This window comes from Pan troglodytes, chromosome 6 (genome assembly GCF_028858775.2).
Source record: "Pan troglodytes isolate AG18354 chromosome 6, NHGRI_mPanTro3-v2.0_pri, whole genome shotgun sequence".
Taxonomy (NCBI): Eukaryota; Metazoa; Chordata; class Mammalia; order Primates; family Hominidae; genus Pan; species Pan troglodytes.
The window spans coordinates 50324567-50349797 of record NC_072404.2 but is presented as its reverse complement, the minus strand read 5'-3'; the positions used below and the strand labels follow the sequence as shown (position 1 = coordinate 50349797).

At 41.3% G+C, this 25231-nt stretch overlaps 2 protein-coding genes across 2 annotated transcripts in view; one reads left to right on the top strand and one right to left on the bottom strand.

Moving 5' to 3' along the window:
* Positions 1-25231, top strand: part of NUDCD3 (NudC domain containing 3) — a 106668-nt gene that overhangs the window by 6899 nt on the left and 74538 nt on the right. The gene's annotated exons all lie outside the window — the stretch shown is intronic.
* On the bottom strand, positions 12867-18645 carry LOC129135479 (large ribosomal subunit protein eL32-like). Its single transcript, XM_054655580.2, has one exon. It carries the CDS (start codon positions 16240-16242, stop codon positions 15835-15837), a length of 408 nt encoding a protein of 135 aa, XP_054511555.1. The 5' UTR covers positions 16243-18645; the 3' UTR covers positions 12867-15834.

Here is a 25231-nt window from a genome sequence, read left to right as displayed (position 1 = left end):
ACCGGATCTTACTCTGTTGGCCAGGCTGGAGTGCAGTGGTGTGATCATAGCGCAATATATGAATTGAACTCTTGGGCTCCAGCAATCCTCTCGCCTCAGCCTCCTGAGTAGCTGGGACCATAGGCATGCACCACCACATCTGGTTAATTTTGTAATTTTTTGTAGAGATGTCTGCCACTATACCTGGCTAAATTTTAAAAATATTTTCTTGCTGTATTGCCTAGGCTGTGGGGGAGTTTTTGATTTTTTTTTCCAGTTAATGAAGCAAAGTGAACAACTTGGAATGGCTTATAAAATATGGAGTAAGAGAAAATAAGTTTTGTAAAGACAGGAGGGGCAAGATTGCAGAGTCTTAAAGTCCAGGCTAACTAATGGAGTTCGAAGAAAACAATTGTTTGATGGCAGAACCAAGCTGATGGAGAAGGGGAGCAGCTCTTGAATATGGAGCTCTGGATGAGAAGGGGTGAAATAAGGATTTAGAGATTGGAAGTGGGGAGTATAGGGTGGAAGGCAGACATCTGATATTTCCTTGCAGATCTTTTTAAAATATTTTTTATAGTGCAGATCTGCTGATAGTGAATTCTTTCAGATTTTTTGTCTGAAAATGCCTTTATTTCATCTTCCATTTCTGAGGATATTTTTGCTGGATATAGAACTGCAGGTTGACACTTTTTTTTTGTTTTTGTTTTTCTTCAAACATTTTAAAGACTATCATTCCATTGTCTTCTAGCTTGCACTGTCTCTGATGAGAAGTGAGTAGACATTCTTTGTTCCCCTGTGTGTGAAATATCCCCATTCTCTTGTTATATCAGTTCCTTGAAGTTATTATCATTAGTTTGAGCAATTTGATTAAGATTTACTCATGCATGATAGTCCTTGTGTTTATACTATTGAGAGACTTTTGAGCACACACACACACATACACACACACACACACACTTAGGAGGTCTGTTTTCTCTTTGTCCTTCCTTTGGAATATTTTCTGTTGACCTGTCTTCAACTTTACTGTCTTTTCTCCTTTGGTGTCTAATCTGTAGTTAAACTCATCTAGTAACTTCTTAATTTCAGATAGTTTATTTTTTAGCCCTGCAGGTTCCCTTTGATTGTTTTTTTGTTTGTTTTTTTTTTTTGTTTTTTCCTTTTTCTGGAGAACGGGGTCTCGCTATATTGCCCAGGCAGGTCTCGAACTCCTGGGCTCAAGCTATCCTCCCGCCTCTTAGCCTCCCTGAGAGCTGGGATTACAGGCGTGAGCCACCGCGCCCGGCCCCTTTGATTGTTTTTTATGGCTTCAATTTCTACCTTGGTTTTCCTTTAAATCCTTCAATATACTTACAATAGTTTAAAGTCTTTATCTGCTAATTCCATTATCTCTGTGATTTCTTGGTTTATTTCTATGGATTGAGTTTTCTCCTGATTTTGGGTTACATTTTCTTTTTCTTTCAAATGTCTGATAATTTTTTATTGGATGCTAGACATTAATGAATGTTATGCTGTCGAGTCTCTGGGTTTTGATTTCTTCTGTTGAGTGTTGAGTTTTGTTCTTGCAGGCAATTAATTTATTTGCTGATCAGAATGATCTTTTTGAAGCTTGTTTTTTATTTGTATTGATTGATCAATTGATTGTAGAGATGGAGTCTTAATATGTTACCCAGGCTAATCTCGAACTCCTGGTCCCAAATGATCTTCCCACCTTTGCTTACCAAAGTGCTGGGATTATAGGTGTGCACCAATGTGTCTGGCCTTGTTTTTCAGCTTTGTTAAGCTGTATCTAGGGTACTTTTATTTTAAAGCTAGCTTAGTCTTCTAAGACATGCCTTTTTGGGGCTTCTGAGTGCTCCAGCTGTTAGTGAGGTCTTTCCATTCTGACTGGTTGAGGCTTGAGCGTCTCCCAGCTCTAGGGATTGTCCATGTCAGTTACCCAGGTTTCCTACTTGTCTCATGGAGTTGCACTTTACACATGTGCAGTTTTGTATTCAGCCAAAGACTCAAGGGGATCCTATGAGGTTTTTTGGAGTTCTTTCTATGCGCAGCCTCCTTACTAGTAGTCTTTCTGTAAAATAATCAGATGTAAGAATGAAGATTTAATATACAAAGTTGTTTGTCATAGTCCACTTAGGCTGCTATAACAAAATAATATAGCCTGGGTGGCTTATAGACTACATAAATTTATTGCTCACAGTTCTGGATACTGGAAGTCTAAGGTCAAGGTACTGGCAGATTCAGTGTCTGGTGAGGGCCCACATTCTGATTCGTAGTTACCTTGCTGTGTCCTCAAATGGTGGAAGAGGTGAGAGAACTCTCTCAAGTCTTTTATGAGGGCACTAATTCCAGTCATGAAGGCAGAGCCCTAATCACCTCCCAAAGTACTCATCCCAATATCTTGGGATTAAGATTTACCGTAGGAATTTTGGGACACAAACATTCAGTCTATAGCATTGTTCACTTCAGTTCTATTTATTCCAACATTACTTATATTAGCAAAATTTTGGAAGAATGCTGAATTTCTATAGTAAGGGAATGGATAAATACATTTATAAAATGCTTTTAAAGACTACTGACATGGTTATTGTGATGGTCAGTTTCATTTGTCAGTTTGGCTAAGTTACAGTCCTGGTTATTCAGTCAAACACTCATCTTGGCATGGCTGTCAAGGTATTTTGTGGATGTGATGCAAGTTAGTAATTGGTTGACTTTAAGTAAGGGTGATTGTCCTAGGTGATCTGAGCGGGCCTGATCTATCAGCTGAAAGCCTGAAGAGCGCAGCAGAGCTCCCCTGAAGTAGAAGAAATTTCTCCGATGGACAGCAGCTGCACTCAGTTTCTGGAGAGTTCCACATTGGCCTGCTATGTGGATTTCAGACTGGCCTAGCCAGCCCCCACAATCATGTAAGCCAATTTCTTGCAGTAACTCTCTTCATAAATACACTTATCCCTTGGTATCTGCAGGGGATTGGTTCCTGGTCCCTCGTGGATACCAAAATTCATGGATGTCTAGGTCTCTTATATAAAACAGTATAATATTTGTGTATAACCTATGCACATTCTCCCATATACTTTAAATTATGTCTAGATTACTTACAATCCCTAATACAATGTAAATGCTATGTAAATAGTTGTTACACTGTATTATTTGGGGAATAATGACAAGAAGTTTGTACATGTTCAGCACAGACAAAACAATCCATTTTTTTTTTTCAAATTTTTGGATTTTTTTTTTTTTTTTTTTTGATACTGGGTCTTGCTCTGTTGCCCATACTGGAATGCAGTGACATGATCTTGGCTCACTGCAGCCTCTGCCTTCTGAGCTCAAGCATTCCTCCCACCTCAGCCTCCCAAGTAGCTGGGACTACAGGCGTGCACCACCTTGCCCAGCTGATTTTTGTATTTTTTGTAGAGATAGGGTCTTACCATGTTGCCCAGGCTGGTGTCGAACTGGTGAGCTCAAGTGATCCACTCGCCTCAGCCTCGTAAAGTGCTGGGATTATAGGTGTGAGGCACCATGCCTGGCCTTTTTTGGGAATATTTTTGATCCGCAGCAAATATTTTGGTAAATATTTTTTGGGAATATTTTGATTTGGGCTATGGAACCCATGGATAGCGAGGGCTGACTATATCTGCTGCTTCTGTTTCTTTGGTGGAACCTTGACTTATACAGATATTTTCATGATATAATGTTAAGTGAGAAGGGGAGAATTCAAACTATATAGTCTAATATCAAATTTGAAAACTTTAAAAATTATGTATGTAGAAAAAAGCTGGAAGAAAATAGGAGTAGTAATCACAGAGTGGTGGAATTGTGAGTGTTCTTCATTTTTATCTTTGTCTCTTACTATATTTTCTAATTTTTCTGTAATGAGCATTTATTTTGTTTTATTAATTTTTTTGTATTCCTTTTATGATCTCTAAAAAATGAAAGGAGGGTATTGGTTTTGATTTCTGAGTAATAGACTAGAATAGCTACTTTGTTGTTTTGTAGAGACCCTATTTTAAAATTCTTGAACCAATGAATTTTGTTCTGGGTTAGAATTAGAGTGAGTTTTGTGAGTTCTACCTTAAAGATAAGTATAGAGTGAAGACTTGGATATGTTTCAGGAAAGCTAACTTTTCTACTTGGTAGCTCTTTGTTCAGAATAGACTGGTACCGCAAGAATCCTAATCAAACCTTTCCAAGGACTGGAACATTCTCAGCTTCAGTTACTTGTTTTCCTTGAACAAAACAGGAAGTTGTGGCACCGATCTCTAGTTATACCTGAAATGTAGTGTTTTAGCAGGTTTGAAAATAGAATGTGAAAGACCATCCTTTTCCTTGTTCTACCTTTAGCTGCACCCCAAGTCCTCCCACCAGTGTTCAGGATGGTTTATCCTATAAACTATAGATCTGCAGTTCTTTTAATTGAGTAATTTAAGGTAGTTATTCTGTAGAAGACCACACAGAAGCACCATCTTTTGTGAGCACTCTGTCTAAAATCTGAGAATCTAAGTCTTAGATTGCTGATATCTGATGACTCTTACTTGACATGTTTTTCGGTTCTAACCAGTATTAGGCAAAAACTCCCTTTTTGTATACTACAGTAAAGTCACATCACATGCTTATTTAATTTAAATAAATTCAGTGTAAGTGCTGGGAAAGAAAGGAACAAGATTAAAAATAATGTATTTATATTTTGTATATATGTATTTTGAATTTTATTTTTTTAGAGACAGAATCTTGCTGTATTTTTCAGGCTGAACTCGAACTTCTGGGCTCAAGTACTCCTCCTGCCTCTATATATGCATTTTTATTGTAAGGTGTTCATTACTGTATACAGACAATTGTTTTGTGTTTTAGTAAAGTATAATTTATGTAACAATACAATTCATTCCTTTTAGAATACAGTTTATGACTTTGGACAAATGTAGTCTTGTAACCACCATAGTCAAGATAGATGACCAGTATGGTTTGGCTGTGTCCCCACCCAAATCTCATCTTGAATTGCAGTTCCCATAATCCCCACATGTCATGGGAGGGACCCGGTGGGAGGCAGTGAATCATGGGGGCAGTTATATCCATGTGGTTCTCGTGATAGTGAGTTCTCATGAGACGGTTTTATAAGGGACTTTTCCCCCTTTGCTTGGCACTTCTTCCTGCTAGTATGTGAAGAAGGATGTGTTTACTTCCCCTTCTGTCATGATTGTAAGTTTTCTGAGGCCTCCCCAGCCGTGCTGAACTGTGAGTCAATTAAACCTCTTTTCATTATAAATTACCCCATCTTGGGTATGTCCTTATAGCAGCATGAGAATGGACTAATACAATGACATTTCCATTGGTGCCAGACTCCCAGATCCTGGCAACCTTGTGCCCGTGTTCTGCCCTAAAGCTGTTGCAGCATACATTGTTATTTATACATAATAATGTACAGGTTTCATTTATAGTATTTTTGGGGTGATTTGGGGGAAATTTTATTTTGACCTAATTTTACCATCACTCTGATTTTAGCATCTCCCTGACTAATAACCTGCAATTGGTCTGAATTTCATTCTTGTTTCTGCCCTACTGTTGCTTCCAGGGCATGTCAAATGAAGATCAGAAATGCCCCCACCCCAGGGCTTAAAGGAACCTATCTTTTTCTTGTTTTAGACGGAGTTTTGCTCTTGTTGCCCAGGCTGGAGTGCAATGGCATGATCTCGGCTTACTGCAACTTCCACCTCCCAGGTTCAAGCAATTCTCCTGCCTCAGCCTTGCAAGTAGCTGGGAGTGCAGGTGCCTGCCACCATGCCTGGCTAATTTTTGTATTTTTTTAGTAGAGACAGGGTTTCACCATGTTGGCCATACTGGTCCGAAACTCCTGACCTTGGGTGATCCACCCATCTCGGTCTCCCAAAATGCTGGAATTACAGGCGTGAGCCACCGCGCCCGGCCCAAAGTAAATAACCCATCTTATTCCTCAGAGAAGAGAGAGAATTTGCACACAGATATTTCCCTATTTGCACAAGATAGCATCAGAGAATGTGCTTATATTCTGTAAGGATACTTTACAATTTTAATAGTTGTTCAGGCTGGGTGTGGTGGCTCATGCCTGTAATCTCAGCACTGTTAGAGGCCGAGGCCGGCTGATCATTTGAAGTCAGGAGTTTGAGACAAAGCCTCACCAACATGGTGAAACTCTGTCTCTATAAAAATACAAAAAATTAACCAGGTGTGGTGGTGCGTGTCTGTAATCTCAGCTACACAGGAGGCTGAGGCAGCAGAATTGCATGAACCCGGGAGGTGGAGGTTGCAGTGAGTTGAGATTGTGCCACTGCGCTCCAGCCTGGGCGACAGAGCAGAGCGAGGCTCCATCTAAAAAAAAAAAAAAAAAAAAAAGAATTGTTCATAGTAAAGACTTTGTAAAAAGTGAAAAAGTGCCATTTGAGCCTCAGTGTTTATGTAATACTAAACTGGGTGACCAGTGCCTGCAGACATGATTAGCACTGTGGAAGAGAGGGGCGCAAAGTCTGCAGCATCTTATGACGTAGTCACTAATCAGGCATTTCTCAAGAGCTGCCTGTTAGGGTTTGCCTCTTGGAAGACCTCACGGTAGGGTTTGGTGTTGGTTTCCTGGGCATGGGCCGTCAGTGTCAACTTTCATAGCACCTGCAGTTCAGGCTCTTGACCTGCAGGTGTTGCTGTAGACAGTGGGATGGTGACTTTGCCTTTGCTTGTGCTGGGATGCTGACAAAAATCTCTGAAAGGCTGTGTCAGTCCTGGGCTTTTCCTTTTAAAAATCACGAGCAGAATTCTTTAACAGAGAAGAAGGAAAATATGGTAGCACTAAGAATGTCAGTTACTGCCTAGAAACTGTTGTCTTTGTCCTGTGTGCTTGGACTGGGTATCTTTTTGTCCTTTGGATGAGGAACAGAGTGCTCCAACACTGTTGGTGTGCATTGGGCAGTGACAGGGCCCTGGGTCCAACTAGGCCATTCCTCCTGCCCTGGGCAGGGAAGCAGAGTAGTGACAGTGTACAAAGAGGGTGTCATGGAACAATCTGACATATTAACCCCTTCTAGGACAAGCCCGTTAGAACATAATACCTGAGAAAACTGTTCAGTACTTTCTCTTGCTTTGGGTAGTGTGGCCTTTGTGCGCAGTTACAGGGACCTCGGTGCTTCTTGGGAAGGGAATGGCATCATTTGGAAGATAAATTTCAGGTTTCCTAATAGTGTCCTTGGCAGATACTTCATCATCATCATCAGGCTGCTCCCTCCTGACTTGGTCTCCGTAGGTATGGGTAGTCTTCACTCTTCTCATCAGCAAAGTCTTTTCCAGTAGTTCATCCCTCCGCTTTCCCCAGCAGGTAACCGTGCCTCCTTGGAGTTTGCACTTCATTTTACGTTATTCCTTTATGGCTGGCTGTGCCCACATTTTCAGTGATTAGGGGCAGAGACTTACTCAGCCTTTCTCACTTCCTGGTGCTGTGTGAGATGACCCCCCCAGTGCATGCCGAATTCCATTTCTTAGTACCTCTTCTTTGGTTTTGCTTACTGTTTTCGCTCAGTCTGTTATAACAAAAATACTGTAGCCTGGGTGGCTTATAAACAACAGACATTTATTGCTAACAGCCTCTAAAGGAGGCTGGAAGTCCAAGATCAAGGTGCCAGCAGGTTCAGTGGTGAGGGCCCACTTCCTGGTTTATAGACCTCTGTCTTCTCATCGAGCTGTCACATGGTGAAAGGGGCAAATGAACTCCCTTAGGCCTGTTTTATAAGGCCACTACTCATATTCACGAGGGCTCTGCCCTTATGACCTAATCGTCTCCCAAAGGCCCCACCTCCAAATAACATTACTTTGGAGGTTAGGTCTTTAACATGAATTTTGGAGGGACACAAACATTCCTTCTATAGCACTCACACACCTATCATGACATCTGTGGCTCTTGATGTCCCTCGGGTGGGCTGTCAGGAGAATAGAAAGGTGCCTGTGCTCCAGGCCTGAGACTTCTTTCCGTGTGTAGGCTCACACTGCCTGAGAAATTTGGGTTCCTTGTTTCGTCTTTAAACAGCTTCTTCCTTTACTAGTCGAGGCTTTTTCAGGTGCCCATTGCAGGAGACCCCTTTGTAGAGTCACGGGGGCTTAATCAGAATCCCCTTCTCTCCATATACCCAACCCCGTAGACTGTGGTGAGGATTGAATGAGACCTGCTTAGCATGATTCCTGACAGAGTGTGCACTCAAGTAGATACTAGCTATTATCGTTACTATTATTTCTCTTAAAAAAGAAAAAGCTTTTCATTTTTCTTTCTGATTATACTCAATGTACAATATTTGGAAAATACAGATGAGTATATAAAGAAAATCCCTTCACTTCCTATTAACTTTTTGGGATATTTTCTATGGCTTTTCTTTTCTTTCCTTCTTTCTTTTCCTCTTCCCTTTTCTTTTTTGAGACATAGTCTTACTCTGTTGCCCAGGCTGGAATATAGTGGAGCACGGCGCAATTGTAGCTCAGTGCAACCTCGACTTCCTGGGCTCAAGCTGTCTTCCTACCTCAGCCTTCTGAGTAGCTGAGATCACGGATGTGTACCACCACGCCTGGCTAATTTTTAAAAAATTTTTTGTTGAGACGAGACTCCCTGTGTTGCCCAGGCTGGTCTCAAACTCCTGGGCTTAAGAGATCCTCCTGCCTCAGCCTCCCAAAGTGCTGGAATTACAGGCATGAGTGTCTGTGTCCAGCCTGTTTTTTTCTTATGCATGTAAACATATACATAAATACATGTATGTATATTTATAAAATTTTATTACACTTTATCTTCTTTTATGCTGAACAGAGTATCCTTAGCATTTCCTGCATTCCTTTTGCTGATTTTGAATTTGTGATGTAGACCAGCCTGGCCAGTATGGTGACAGCCTGTCTCTACTAAAAATACAAAAATTAGCTGAGTGTGGTGGTGCATGCCTGTAGTCCCAGCTACTCGGGAAGCTGAGGCAGAAGAATTGCTTGAACCCAGGAGGCGGGGGTTGCAGTGAGCTGAGATCATGCCACTGCACTCCAGCTGGAGTGACAGAGCGAGACTTCGTCTCAAAAAAAAAAAAAAAGAAATGAATTCGTGATGTACACTGTTGAGTGTTGTCTACCTGAAGTGGCTCTTGTCCTTGGATGAGGGCATATGCTGCATAGTATGCGCTGAGAGAGAATAATGAATAGAAAGCCAGGGGTTGAGGGATGTCTGTCTGTTTCCCCTCAGATTCAGCTATCTGTGGACCCCACCTGGGGATTGAGCCTTAGGCCACCTGGCTCAGTGTCATCTTGTGTCATAGCTGCTATTTCACCTTTCCAGTGATTCACCCTGAAACTGCACCTTCTTTAAGAAAGCTCAGGCATAAGAAGCCTCCAAGCGATTTGACTTAAATCACAAGTCAGGAAAACCTGATTTAAGTTGTTAGGAGGACTTTTAAAAAATTCTCACAAGAAACATTGCATTTTTATTTTTTATTTTGCAGTTTATTTTTATTTTGCAGTGAAGGTTATATGCTTCATTTTTAGAAAGCAGTGTTGAGTTTGCTGGATATTGAAGTTATATCAGAAAATAACCTGGTATCTTAACGTTTTCAGAGTTGGATGGGTTCGGGGAGCATGTGGTCAGGGAGGAGGAAGAGGAGTGTTAGAATCATCTGTGGAGTTTTTCCCCTGGAAAAATGTGTATTTCCAAAAATTGAGAACCAATGATCTGCTTCCTTTTTACAGGTGAAGAAATTGAGATGTACAATGGTCAAGTGCTTTGCTTAAAATCATACATTTAGAAGGTAGGGCCAGAGAGTTATTGGGAATTGAAGCAGAACTACCTCATGGACTAACTGAGGATTTATTTGCATTGATGTGTTAGAAAAAAGCAACTAATTACCCTACTATCTGAGAGATACTTTTTAAAAACTAGCCAATTTCTTTTAAAATAACCAACTTCTATTTGAATATTTTTCTATAATAATAGTTCTTCTTTTTATGCTAGCTTGGTTTTTTTTTTTTTTTGATGTTGGAAAGGTAATATATGTACTTAACAAAATGTTTATTAGGTAGAATTTGAAATACAAAAGACAGTAGACAGAAGAACATGACTCCTCATGTGCTCATTGCCCAGTTCCAACAGCAGCCTGCTTTTCTCCCTCCTGGTTTATTTTGAAACAAATTCTGCCTTGTATCATTTCATCTGTAAATATTTTCAGCCACTGTTTAAACTTCCAGTTTTCTTATACTGTCCTAATTAAAGTTTTGTTTGAATCAGGCTACTAATAAGGCTCCAAACACCAATGCCTCATAGTCAACCCTCCATTTTTCTCTCTTTTTTTTTTCCCTCAAAATTTATTTGGTAAAGTAAATCAAGTTGTTTGTTTGTATTTCCCACTAGCTGGATTTTGCTGATTATTACCCACATGTGGTTTAGCATGTCCTTTGTCCTATTTCCTATAAGTTGGAGTTGGATTTAGGGTAACATTTTTGAAAGTTAGGAGAGTATGTAATAGAAGCAGGTTCTTCCTAAAGATGACTGTTGTTCAATATCATCTTTTGCAAAATTTTAATATTTTATATGTATGTATATATTTTCCCTACTATATATAGTACACATGCACAGACAAAAGCACATCAGTGAGTGTTGCGTTTGTCATATCCCTGGAATGTGCTGTGAACCCTTGCACTAGATAAGCAGCTGACACTGACTGAATACTTCCTGTTGCCAGGTAGCTTCTCCTTAGTGTACGCATAGGTTTTTCACTGTCCTCACAACTCTTTGAGGCCGTTCTGTTGCCTTCCCATTTTGTAGTTTAGGAAACTGACCCAGGCTCATGTTGTTGAGCAGTGGAACCTAGTTTGCCTTTGGGTGGTTTGCCCTGAGATTCTCCGCTACGTTAAAATGCTGATGTTCATATTGTTTGGTCCATAAAACATAAAATAAAATAAAATGCTTGGGTCCTTGCTCTAGAGATCTGATTTAATTGGTCTGAGTGTGGCCTCTTCTGTGTCATGTCTGGATTTTCAGAAACTTTCCAGGTGACTCTGATGTGTGGCCAAGATGTTTACTAACTGCCGTGTAGTATTCTGCTGTGTAGATCTTATTATTTAATGAGTCCCCAAGGAGTGTGTACTTAAGTTGTTTCCCGTGTGCCAGCATCACAAATGATGTTGCAGTGAATATGCGTTTAAGTGTCTCTTGGAACATGTGTATGAATATCAGCTAAATGAATTCCCAGAACAGGAGTTACTGGGTCAAAGGGTATGGCGTTTGTAATTTTGATGGATGTTGCTAAATTGGCCTCAGGGAGTTTGTGTCTATTCTCTCACTGCTAGGTTGCTAGGTTGTCTCAGAGTACCCGACCCCATCCTAGGTGTTAGCCAGAGTCCCTAACTCCTTTCTGGGCTACTGTTACCTTTTCTTCTTTGGTTTTCTTTGAAATGTCGTTCACTTTTGAAATATCTTGGATTTAACTTTGTATATGTTTCTGTATTTTTTTCCATTCTGTGTATTTACAAATACTAAACCATTTGTTCATTTTGTTTGTTAGCACCACGCTATTTTGTTTCATAGCTTTATAATACATTTTAGCACTTGGTAGAACTAGTGTTTAATCTTTTTACCCCCAGACTTTTCTCAAATATTCCCGTAAATTAATTTTTGTGTATGAAAATTCTGTTGAAATATTCATTGAGAATACATTAAATTTATGTTTTAGATTAGGGAGAATTGACATCTTTACATTATTGAGTCTTTTGGTCTAAGAAAAGGTTATGTCTTATTTACTCAAGTCTTGCTTTATGTTCTTTTGTAGAATTTTAATCTTTTTATTCAGTAAGTCCTATACACCAATATCGAATTCTCTTACTGGTTTCTAATAGTTTCTCAGTTGATTTTCTTGGATTTTCTAGGAGTGCAGACTATTTCTTATTTATAGTAGTATTTTAGTAACAACTATATTTAGTAATACGTCATATATGTATTTGTCACATTTAGAATTCTAAATGTAATTGTATTTTTTTCCTCCTCCTCAAAATTTGTTGCTGAGCAACTGGAAGGATGGAACTGGCAGCCACTAAAGCACTGGAGGGGAAGTTTCTCAGGGTTGATTGGGGTTGGTCACGGCTTCCATCAATCTGAGAAGCTGACCAGTGGTTGAGGTGGCATTGCTAATTAGGCAATAGACACATGAGTCTGGAGTTCTGAGAAGAGTAGGGACTGGGATGGGCATTTGGAAAACATTAGCATTTAGATGCATTTAACCATAGACTGGGTAAGATCACCAAGGCAGTGAGGGTGGATGGAGGAGACAAACCTGAGAGCATTCCAGGAGCCCTTGTGACCGGTGCAGTAACCCCTCAGTTAGACCTGTTGCTTCATCTCTGGTTTGTTCATGGAGTCCGGATGAGCACCTAAAATCCTGTGTCATTTTGTGAGTCTTTGTCACCCCTTGCTTCTAAGAGGTATATCTAAGGTCTGTGTGTCACTTCTACTCTGTAGTGGCCTCAGTGTGTCCCTGAGTAGGTGATTCTGTGTTCTCTATCCTATGAGTGGTGGCTGTAAACACTTCTATGTGTTTACACAGTCCTATGTGTTTACAAAAAACCTCTATGTGCCTTTCCTGTGCAAACTGTCCTTTGTGTGTCTTTTCTTGTGGCCACTCATGCTTGCCCTGCTCATTCTGTCAGCAGAGAAGTCAGGAGGAGGGGAGTGGGACTGACCTAGATCACCTAGCCCTGAGCTGGTTGTTACCATGTACAGTTGGCCCTCTGTATCCTTCGGTTCCACATCTGCAGATCCAACCAACCTTGGATTGAAAATACTAAAAAAGCCAAAACCATAAAAAATAACAATACAACAATAAAGATAATACAAATAAAAAATATTTAACAACTATTTACATAGCATTTTCATTGTATTAACTATTATAAAGCTAAAGATGATTTAAAGTATACATGAGGACGTGCATATGCAAATACTATACCATTTGATATCAGGATATCAGGGACTTGAGCATCGTTGGATTTTGGTATCCTTAGGGTTCTTGGAACCAGCGCTCTGTGAATACCAAGGGACAACTGCATATCTACTTGTTGGGTATTATTTGTTGTCACCATGCAAGGCAGGAACTTTGTTCATTGTGGATTCTACTGCCTGGCACGTAGTTGGTACTCAGTAAACAGCTGAACAAATAATGATTGAAGTTAAAAGTCACATTGAAGATGATCAACCTTTGAATTTTAACATATCTCATGAATGCCACTCTTCAGTAACATTTAGTTTTTCTCATATTTTCACATTTGTGTATGTTCTCTGTCTTCTTAGGGCAACTCAGAGTTGTACTTTGAACTTGGTAGTAGTTTGAACTCTTGTTTTGGTTTGGTCAAAGTAAAGATAAATAAAAATAGTTAAACTTGCTAGTAGAGTCCTGAGGCCACTTCTCTGTCTTCCAGCCATTGTGCTGAGCCGTCAGGCTGTCAGCTGCCCCTTCTGGTTTTGTTGTTTGTGCTCTTGCCCTTCTTTCCCTTCCTTCATGGGTTGCTTCCCTTGCAGCCCCTGAGTTACAGATGCCCAGGACTATGCAGAGCCCGGTCCACGCAGGCCTTGTGCTCTCTGAGCCACGCTGTGAGGGAGTTGGAGTGACCTGAGTTTTTGTATCTCCTTTAATTAAGCCAAGGAATTTGCTGTGGAAGCAGCATCTGAGTGAGAGGCTAACATTGGGGGGACCTTAAGCCGAGCCTGGGCGTGTAGGCAGCTCTGTCCTATAGAATTTGCTTTGAGACCCTCTGGAATAAGTCATCTCAAATGACTTGGCTGTGAGTTCTGTGAGCTGAGAAATCAGATTTGGAGCCTGTTATCTGGTCTTTAAAATAGCAGCTGTGGGATTCTGAAGAGTGAGGGTCAGATCTGTGGTCTGGCTGCTGGCTGCTGTGGTATGGAGTCAGTGTTCTTAGCTAACCAAAGACTAGCATATTCTCTCTCTCATATAACTGTTAATGTCTGTTTATTTTTTGGTCTTTTAAAAAAATCTTTGAATTTTAGATAATTCATATCTACCAAAAAAAATTGCAGAAGTCATGCAAAGAATTCTCAAATATGCTCTTCACCCAGCTTCACCAAATGTTAGAGTCTTTTATAATGAGGGATTACCATTAGCTCATCTGTAGACCTTGTTTAAATTCTGCCTGTTGAATCATGTCCTTTATCCTTGGCTCAGGGTTCAATTTGTTATTGTCATTGTATTCGTGGTTGTGTCTCTCTTCAGTCTCCTTTATCTGGGACAGTGACAGTTTCTTAGTCTTTTCACGACCTTGACAGTTAAAGAGAACTGGTCCTTTTTTTTTTCCTTCATTGCCATTTTTTTTTCGTGGAATGTCCCTCATTATAGTTTTGTCTGATGCTTCCTTATGACTGTATTCGTGTTATATGTTTTTGGCAAGAATGCCACAGAAGAATACCATGGTGGGCCCTTAGTGTGTCATGCCAGGATTTGTCCCATTCCTTCTGATGTTAATTGTGATCATAACTGTGATCATTTGGCTGAATGGATGGCTGCACATTTCTTCCACTGTGGAGTTACTGTGTTCCTTTTTGTAATTAGTAAGTATCTTGTGGGGAGATAACTTTGAGACTAGATAAATATCTTGTTTCTCAGCATACTTTTACCATTAATCTTAGCAACCACTGATTATTCTTGCCTGAAACAATTATTACTGTACTGTTTGCTAAATGATTTTCTATTTTTATCATTCTTTCTCCATTTATTATTTAGAATTATACTTGTCAAAAGACAAAATTATAACAAATTTAGTTTAAAGATCTAGTTGGCTTTTGTGTTTCTAGAATTGGGCAACATCTCATTCTGTAAAATAGAATGAGTATTCCCATGAGCTGACCAAAGGAGGTAGGTTTTATAGGCAGAAAAGGGCTGAGAAAAGCAGACACAGAGAACAAAAAGCAGATGGGTCGTTTCAAAGTCACTTCCTCATAGGGTTGAAACAGGTAAGGGGTCTTCCTTACCTGCTGACTCAAGTTGACTGAAATCTCCTGGTTTTTTTTTTTTTTTTTTTGGTTTGTTTGTTTGAAAACTGGCCCTTTTTAAAGTTCATTTTGATTGTCTCTATTCTGGTTTGGTCTGGTGTGCTGGGGCCTTATGCAGGAGCTCAGTCCAAAACAAATGGACTGTAAGGACTGTAAGTTTCACATGCTGTAAGGAAGAGCTTTTCTTTCTCCTCTACTTATTTATTAGTTCTTGGTGTATGTCAGTGTGTATTCATGGATAGTTATTCCATAGGTTATGGTCCATTACTATTGTTTAATTGCTCAAGTGGCCTCTTGCAGTTGACTTTTCCTGTTAACATGTTTGCATCATTTTTCGAGCACTTCTTTATTTTCTTGTACACTACAGGAAGTTCCAGGTTTGAGTTCTTTTCCTGCCCTGGCTGTGGAATGGACCCTTTCTCCAAGAAGTCCTTGGGTTTTGATAAGAGATTGAGATTACAAGCCAAGAGCTGGGCCTGCTGTGTTAGTTGGTGCTGTGGTGTCAGGCTTCTAGACTCTCCCAGTGGATGAGCAAGGAGGATACCTGTCTCTTGCCTTGTGGTTTGCTCCTTTAATCTCTGAAACTGTTACATTTATCTTTTTACTTCCTGACTCTAGTCTTTTTCCCCCTTTTAAAAAAATTATGTTATGGAATAAGAGTATGAATCTTGGAGTCTAGAGACCGTGCATTCAGTTGCTAGCTCTGACACTGATAAGTTGTCTGGCATTGAACAAATTCTTTCGTCTCCCTGGGCCTTAGTTTTCTTTTCTTTTTTTTTTTTTTTTTTGCAGTTTTTACATTTATTTAAACAGAAAACGTGCACACAAGCTGTCTACTCATTTTCTTCACTGCACAGCCTGGCATTGGGGTTGGTGACTCTGATGGCCAGTTGGGCAGCTGTTTCCACGATGGCTTTGCGGTTCTTGGAGGAAACATTGTGAGCGATCTCGGCACAGTAAGATTTGTTGCACATCAGCAGCACTTCCAGCTCCTTGATGTTGTGGACCAGGAACTTCCGGCAGCCACTGGGCAGCATGTGCTTTGTTTTTTTGTTGCTCCCATAACCAATGTTGGGCATCAAGATCTGGCCCTTGAATCTTCTACGAACCCTGTTGTCAATGCCTCTGGGTTTCCGGCAGTTACGCTTAATTTTGACATATTGGTCTGACTGGTGCCAGATGAACTTCTTGGTTCTCTTTTTGACGATCTTGGGCTTCACAAGGGGTCTGAGGGCGGCCATGATGCCGAGGAGGAGATGGCTGCCACCTCCGTAGGCAGCGCCGAGGAAGAGAGCCTTTTCTTTTTTTTTTTTTTTTACTGAGGTCTTAGTTTTTTTCTTATATACAATAGGGTGATAACAACTAAAGGGCTGTTGTAAGGATTAAATGAGATAGTATAATTAAAGCTTTCAGTATAAGCTAAGTACTAGGTTTGGTTCTTGGATTCAGCAAGTATTTATGGAATACTTTTTTTTTTTAGGGGCTTGGGGCAAATGGGGTTTTAGATTGCCAGCCTGCCCCAGTCTTTTGCCTCGTCCCTGCCGGGCCTCAATGGGGACCTTGATCTCTGACCTGCCCCTTGATCAAAGAGCTCCACCTCTGACTTGTCCCTTGATCTGGGAGCTTGGGTTCTAACTTGGCAGCCTGGATCAGGGTGATCGGCCTCTGGCTGATGCAGAGGAACCTCTGGCTTCTCTTTCTTCCTTTGAGCAGTTGTACAATTTGAGTCAGGAAGGGAGAGAGGATGGCTTCTTTGTGGCCACCCACTAGCAGAAGTCTTGGAGTGGGCGCTTCGCCGTTCCCATGTTAAATGAGCAGTTCTGATTCTGTCTGGGCACATTCTACTTCTGAAAGCAAAATTTCACACCGATCTCTGTGGGTGGTATTATTGTGAGGACCATTGGAAGGGACTCTCCTTCCTTCCCTCCTTTTCTGTCATAACTTTTCTATCTTTATTGACCCATTCTTCAGTAGGGGTGAGATGCTGGTTCAGCAGGCCCTGTAATAGCAGCACACTCTGCCCTGCAGAGGTTGGAGGAAGTGACACCCAACCTTCTTCACCACGGGGGGCTGGTGAGGGTGAATGTGGGGAAAGAAACCAGTCAGTGCCTCTCAATCTTCACTGCTGATAGCTGAGCCACACCATAGATTTGGACCAGAATCTTCTCCCAAGGAGGGCCAGTGCTCTCTTCCCATGACCCTCATAGCAGAGTCTGAAACAGCAGTCTGAGTGGGTCACACCTTCCCTCACCCGGTGGGGCTTTGTGACCTAGCGATTCATGGGAAGCAGGGGTGTTTGCACACTTTCTCCCTCCTGCCCACTAGCATGCCTCCTGCTTTGCAGGCTCACCCAGAGCTTTCTATTCTGCTGCTGCTAGAGCTTCCCAATAAGTGGGTAGGTAGGACTAGCTGTGACCTAGAAAACACTTAGCATTATCCAAGTGTCCCTAGTGAAAAGCTGAATAAAGCAGGAGAAATGTCACTTTGGATGCTCAAGTTCTCCTAGGAGAACAAACTTCCAGACCTTTTGTTTCCCCTAATTTTTGAAGGCAGCATGGCTGAGCCCAGAACCACATGGCTGAGCCTGGTACCAGAGTGGCTGGCAGGATGAGCACTTCACAGATTGGTGTGGTGACTAGCAGCCTCCTTCCTGAGGCCTTTGGGGCCCTGCTGACTGTACTGGGTCTTAAGTAAGAAAAACAGAAAACTGTTTCTCTCTCCAAGGAAAACAAGCAATAAACCCCATGTACATACCTCCCTGAGTTCTGAATAAGAAAGGAAACCAGGCATGGTGGCCCCAGAAGTGTTCAGGGCATATGGGTATGATCCCTTGCCCGAGTGGGTTGGCAGTGTCCTCTTGAGAGGCTTTTTGTGTCTGCTGAGTATTTTCCAATTTAGGGTGGCTCAGGGGATGGGATGAGGATTCTTCAACTTTTTCCTTGTTTTTTAGCTTTTTTCCTTCTCAAGTTGGCCCTGGGTGGCTGTCCCTGCTTCTAGGGGGCATTGTGAGCTTTACATTGGTGCAGTGCTGGCTCCTGGCAGCAAGCATCTGGCTTATACCACTGAGATGTCTCATGTTGGGTGGCTGTGCCACCCAGGCTTCCATGGTCCTGGGTTCACTGGTCATTTCTTTCCCAAAAGTATGCATTCACGAGGTCAGCTTTGTATCTTTGGGGCCAAGCATCTGTGATTTTGCTGCTCTAGCTTTTATTTAGATTTGACTCTCTTGCACCCCTTTTACCCTGGAACTTCCTATTTTTCCGTAAAAGTTTTTCTTTATTTTTTTTAACTGGTGTTTTGAAAAATGCTGTATGCATATATCAAAAACAATTTGAGAAGTACGGGGGGGTGTATAGTAGAACTTTGGTGGTCTTCTCACTCACGGCCCTGTCTGTGGCTCTGTTCTGCTCTACACAGTGAGGTGACTGTGTTTATCCACTCTACCCTAAGTGGCTGCTGTTACCAGTGTCTGGTGTACGGGTCAGGAGATAGTCTATGAAAATACAAGCATACTTATCTATGCCTGTCTTCTTACTTTTTTCTTTTTTGGTTAATACAGTTTATTTTTAGACTGACTTTAGGTTCACAGCAAAATTGAGCAGGAAGTGCAGAGAGTTCTCCCTGTGCCCATGGCCTCCACGATTAATGTCCCACATTCTCTACTTTTTCAGTTTTAACCTTTCCACAGATGATAGTGGCTGTATACACTGCTCATCCACATCAGTCTCAGTGGGTGTCTGCTGTGTTCTCTAACGGCTGTTCAGAAGTTTCCCACTTCATGTGGACAGGCCTTAAGGTGTTGATGTTTTACTGTGTGAACTGTGCTGTGGCTGTCTGTGTATTCTCTCAGCCTCATTTCTGGTGGAATTACGGGAGAATGATGTGAGATGACTGTGAGATTTTTAAAATCACTAAAAGTTTCTTTATAGTAATATAGAGGAAAATTAGAAAATACATCTAAAAAACATTAAGATTAAGGAAATTTAAAATGCTCTCTGGAAATGTCCTGGGGATGTCCCATGCTCGTGTGGGGTCTAGGGCATAGGGCGGAGAGCAAAGCATATGTGTTTGAACTGGTGCTGCTGAGGTGGAGCAGAGCACATGTGTCAGCTTCTGTTTCCACCTTCGTTTGGGCCCTTCTGCTCCCCTGCCACTTCCTGAGCCCTGCCCTTGGCTCGGCCCCTGGGATGGATGTGGGTTATTGTTTTTGGCACTGTAAGAGGAGGGAATTTAGAATAAGGAAAAGAGGGTTGAGATTCTGTACTAAATGCCAGTGTTGTTGGGTGTCTTAATCTAAAAGCCGGAATGGGGATAACGCTCCTTCTAAAAGGGTATTGGTCCATAGAATAAGAAAAAATTGAAGCTTATGTAAAGATTTGGTGGGCCGGGCATGGTGGCTCACACCTGTAATCCTAGCCCTTTGGGAGGCCAAGGCGGGCAGATTACTTGAGGCCAAGAGCTCGAGACCAGCCTGGCCAATGTGGTGAAACGCTGTCTCTACTAAAAATACAAAAATTAGCTGGGTTTGGTGGTACATGCCTGTAATCCCAGTTACTCGGGAGGCTGAGGTGGGAGGATTGCTTGAGTCTGAGAGGTGGAGGTTGCAATGAGCCGAGATTGTGCCATTGCACTGGGTGACACAGCAAGACTCCACCAAAAAAAAAAAATTGTTGATCTAGTCAAGGTACATTTCTCTGCCTGATGTTTTCTGAGACATGGGTGTATGATTTGTCTGTGCTATATTGTGTTCTAACCCAGAGGCCGTGAAATGAAAAAAACGTAATTTAACTCAAATTAATGGGACTGTGGCGCTCTTTTTCTTTCTAGTTGGCCTGCTGTCACTTTGAGGGACTGTTATTTGGAGGAAGTTAATTTGGGAAACGATTCTTGCTTTGTTTTCTTTTTTTTTTCTTTTTTTTTTTTTTTGAGATGGGGTCTTGCTCTTTAACCCAGGCTGGAGTGCAGTGGCATGATCTTGGCTCACTGCAACCTCTTCCTCTCGGGTTCAAGCAATTCTCCTGTCTCAGCCTCCCAAGTAGCTGGGACTACAGGCGTGCACCACCACGCCTGGCTAATTTTTGTATTTTTAATAGAGACGGGGTTTCACCATATTGGTCAGGCTGGTCTCGAACTCCTAACCTCAAATGATCCACCTGCTGCAGCCTCCCAAAGTGCTGGGATCACAGGCGTGAGCCACTGTGCCGGCCAGGAAATGATTCTTTTGGTCCCTCATACTGCTTGTGAAGTTGTAGAAGTACTAAATTCCCATTTCATCCAGAAAATATATTTCTTTGAAAATGTCTGTTGATTTTTTTTGTATTTAGTAAAAATACATTCCTTTTGTAAATAGATAAAACTCAAGACCCCTTTGATCATCCCTCAAGCCCAGTATTCTCCCAGAGATAACAATTGTTCTTGGGCTCACCTTTTATTTATTTATTTTAATTTAGTGATTCCAGTTTTTAATGTTTAAGATTGCTGGTTGATTCTTATTAGTGTAATATCCTCTCACACCACTTGGAGGCTGTTGATTGTGCCTGTTTTTAAGTCTTGTGTCTTTACTAACTCTGTGTTCTGCAGCATCACTTCTTTAGGTGTAGAATTTGTTGCCCTTTTCTCAGGGTTTGGGGATACTCAGCTGTGTATTAACTTTTAAATTTGAGGTTCCTGTTAGCCTGTCTGGATGCTGCATCAGTTTTCCAAAGTTGGTCTCTAGACATTGTTGGTGGCTTGGCTGGGCATGGACTATGTCAGCTGCTAGTTCTCAGGGATGGCAGGCTCCGTGCCCTCTGTGGGTGTCACCAGCTTGTCCTCCCAAACCAAGTATCCAACTCTCCTTCTCTCCGGGTTCAATGCCACTTAGGTTCAAGTGAGTGGAGTTACATATGTGTTTTTGGGGAGGGGCAGGAGGTCATTCCATTGTTATACCCTAACCACATTGTCCCTTGATACTCACAAAGACAAACTAGAGCAGGCTAGGGTTTCTGGGCATCTCTGCCTCCTGACCCTATCGGGGTCAAGACACACCCAGGCTGCACGTGTAGCCTTCGCTTAGTGTCATATATTCAGTGCCAGCAGCTATCTCATGAGGGCCATGGACACTCATACAATGCAAAAGATACTATAAATCTTTTGTATCTTTGTGTATACACACACACACACACACAGCCTGGGTGTGTCTTGATTGGTAACCCAGAATACACAGGCAGTGTTGCTTTGGTGATGAGTATTTTCAAAAAGGCAATTACATTTTAGTAAAGGCCAGAATCAGACATGTTGTATTCCTGGAAAATTCACGATATAATAAAAGCATGCAAAAAATTATTTGGGTTCCTATCTAAAATCGAGTTAGGTTACAGGCTCAGAAGAATGTTAAACAGCTTCTGTCTACCTGCATGTCTAATGGGATGTGTGAAGGTAGTGCAGGGCAGGGGACAGTGCCCATTGACTGCCCCAAGGACACCTAACGCTGCCCACACACTCCCAAACTCCCAGGAGGCAGGGCCTACCCTCCCTTTGAGAGCTACTGATCAAGTAGGAGTTTTCTGTTTTCATTCATATTTGAAAAGTTGGAATAATCTGCTTTATGATGTCTTTATTCCCTGAAAAGTTAAGCTAATAATATTGGTCAGTGTTTTCCTATTTAGGAACATTTTCTGAACATGTGGTTATTAGGGGATTTTAGAGTATAAGTTATGTATCTGTTAATTTTTTCTGGGTAATTATGTGGTTGAGATGCTAGTGGCACACATTATGGTTACATTTGTTCAGTAACTGTAACTCGAGCCCTGGAAATTAGGCTTCTATAAAATTTCATAGCAATTCATGAAATGTTGTTTGTAAGCAAAATGTACCTAGCTCCTTGACTAAAGTTACCTTAAATATTCTTAAAGATAGAGAGGTAATACACATTTCTTTTTCTCTTTCTGTATGTGTGTATATATGAGAGAGAGAGTGTGTGTGTGCACATGTCCCTGATAATTCCTATCTCAGAGCAGTGGAAGTCCTCTGAGTTTGATAATATGCTTTGCATGTGCTATATTTGTGGACTGCCTCAGAACATCTCTTGGGGAGACTACCTGGGTTCAGGGACCACCTGCCTATGCACCTGAATCATGTGAGCCCTGATTTTGTTTACCACGGAGCCAGGCACTTGAACACTGTCCCATCCCAACTGTGTCCATCCCAACTGTGGACAGCTTTTACATGATCCACCTCCTTGCCTTCCAGGACCCCTTCCTCCCTTCTCCTTGGCTTCTGTGGCCCTGCACCCATGAAGGCCAGCACAGGCACCACCTTCTCTAGGAAGCATTTCTGGCATTCGAGAAAATGAGCTTTCACACAGTCTGGGTTAGGGCCCGGATCCCAAACTTTCTGTTTCTTTGTTTCCTCCCCCTTTCAACCATTATGGCTGAGGTGTGGCCGTTCTGCATGTCACATGGCTGGTGAAAGACTCCTTTCTCTCTCTCTTTGGTGCTTCTTCAAAGGCTCCTTCACTTTCAATGGTATAGGTCAGATTGTACCATGTGTCTGCGGCTGACTCAATCATGGTAGCTTTTCTGTCCTTCCCATAGCATCCCTAACAGGCAGGAAATGATTTAGTCTTTATGAGTGTGCCTCCCCCCACAGGGAGACAGCCTTTTCCTGTTGCAGATCACACTGATTTTAAGAGAAGACTTCTCTTCATATGCAGCTTGCCCTTCTATCCTCCCATCCCATGTATATGTGGCATACCTTCTATGATGTTTCAGGCTCTGTTCTAGCAGTCAGACATATAGAGTGGGAGGGAGATGCTCAAGGGGCTCACAGTTTAGGGGGAGCTTGGACAAACTGTTGCAATCCCATGTGATGAATGCAGAGTAAGGGTCCAGACCCATTTTCTGGAATGTCAGAAATACTTCCTGGAGAAGGTGATGCCTGTGCTGGCCTTCATGGGTGCAGGGCCGAAGAAGCCAGGAGAAGGGAGGAAGGGATTCCTGGAAGGCAAGGAGATAGAAGAAAGCATTTGAGTTGTGTCCAGAGAATCCCCTTGGGAGGGGTATAGTCTTGAAGGAGCGTTTTGAGATAAGCAGAGTTGAACCCGTCGGGTTTTTAGGCCTGTTGTCTAGGACCACCTAGGATATGTGGTAGGAGAAAAGAATTATCACACCGTTCAAATACATTTTTAAAAATAATGAAAGATTTTCCAATGGAGGAAAACTAAAATCCTTTAATGCAGATTTTGCAAAAAAGTGTTTTTGCCAAGTGTTGACTAGTGTAGAGTTAATTCATTTGGAGTAATGTTTTATAGTATTTGTGAAATTTAGTATAGGTTAGAGTTAGTGCTGGATCCAGGGTTTAAACTTTTGTTTTCTCTTTCTTTCCCCCCAAATTAAAGCATCCTATCCTTTTCATCTTAATTTCATTCATATCTTCATATTACGTTTTTGAGATAGCTGTTTATTTTTTTGAGGGGGAAATAGTGACATAAATAGGTTTAGAACCTCAGGTGGCTTAAAACCCCAGATGTAGTCAGTGGTAAATTTTTTTTTTCTTGGTTAGTCTAGTTTTGGTGTTGGTAAGTATTATATATGCTGGTGGGTTTTTAAAAAGGGCACGTGGTAGAGTCTGGCATACTATTTGGAGTCTTGTGGTAGCTGCCCACTTCCTGCTAATGCAGTAGAGCATGTTCATAATGGCCTTATATGCTTTCCTTCCTAGGGCAGGCCGTACTTAGTCATACCAGGTAAGAAATATGTTTTAAAATTTTAGTTAAACAGTTAATGATGATAGCTTATAGTTTACTTTGCATTTCTTTATTTATAGAAAGAATTACATTTTCTACACAGTGATTTACTGTTGTTATTTCCTACTTTGTTAACTCATTAACTCCACTTACTCATTGATGGGAGTCTGGATGTTATCCTTCTGTAGTTTTACAAATCCTCACATTTTCTTATTCACTGCTTTTCTTCTATCAGTTGATTCACTGAATTTAGTGTGGGGATTTTACCACATCGATACTGCCTTCAGTGATTTTCTTTATGTTAGATTTTAGAAATTTCTCTCTGCTTTAATGTTGTAGGCTAAATATACCATTCCATTGTCTACTAAAGGGCTCAAGACTGTTCTTTAATATTGTTTGATTTCTTTAAAATGAATTCCACTGTGACTTGATCAAGTTTTGTATTATACCACTTGGGGACTTTAATTGATATTATGTTAAAACTCCATATTAACTTGAAGAGTATGATCAGTTTTGTTCTCGTTAAATTTTCCTGTTAAAAGGAAGCATATCATTCTATTGTTGGTGGCTTCCTTTTTTCTCTCATTAAATTCAGTTACAGAAAGTTGCCCTCAAGAATTATATACAAATCTCATGTGTCCTCAGATCCATTAGTAGCCATACAGTTAATGTTTGTGTTGCTTTTAGCAATGGTATCTTCTTCTCCACCATATGTTATAGATGTGTGACAGTTAGGAAAGCAGTTGTTTAATTAATTACAAAAGTAATTTGGAAAATTTGGAAAATAGAATTGTCCAGTTCTATCACTATTATTACCTTGTTCAGTTTTCTTCTGATTAAAACAATTATATTTGCTAGTTCTTTATTAGACAATTATAATATTAGAAAATACATGACCACAGGGCTAGGCGTGGTGGCTTATTCCTGTAATCCCAACACTTCAAGAGGCCGAGGCAAAAGGATTGCATGAGCCCAGGAGTTCCAGACCAGCCTGGGCAACATAGTGAGATCCCGTCTTGAAAAATTAGCCAGGCATGGTGGTGCGTGCCTATAGTCCCAGCTATATAGGGGGCCGAGGTGGGAGAATTGCTTGAGCCCTGTAGGTCAAGGCTACAGTGGGCCATGATCGTGCCACTGCACTCAGCCTGGGCAACCAAGTGAGGCCCTGTCTCAAAAAAAAAAAAAAAGAAAAAATTAAGAAAAATCCATCTACAATAGAATATATATAAAAAAATACTTAGGAATAAATTTTTAAAACTCCAAAACTAGTAATACTCCCAAAACAACACAACATTGTTGAAAGGAATTTCTTCTTTATAATCCTGCAGCCATTGTCAATATACTGTGAGATGTCCTTGCACACCTTTCTCCAGGCTCATACACATGCTTGTATGTATGCATACACATCACCACACACACACACACACACACACACACACACACAGCACTCCCCGTCTAATCCTGCAGCCAGTGTCAGTATACTGAGATGTGTCCTTGCACACCTT

What these genes read in the sequence shown, in the direction of transcription:
- LOC129135479 (XM_054655580.2), bottom strand. Translation starts at nt 16,242, where the DNA reads ATGGCCGCCCTCAGACCCCTTGTGAAGCCCAAGATCGTCAAAAAGAGA.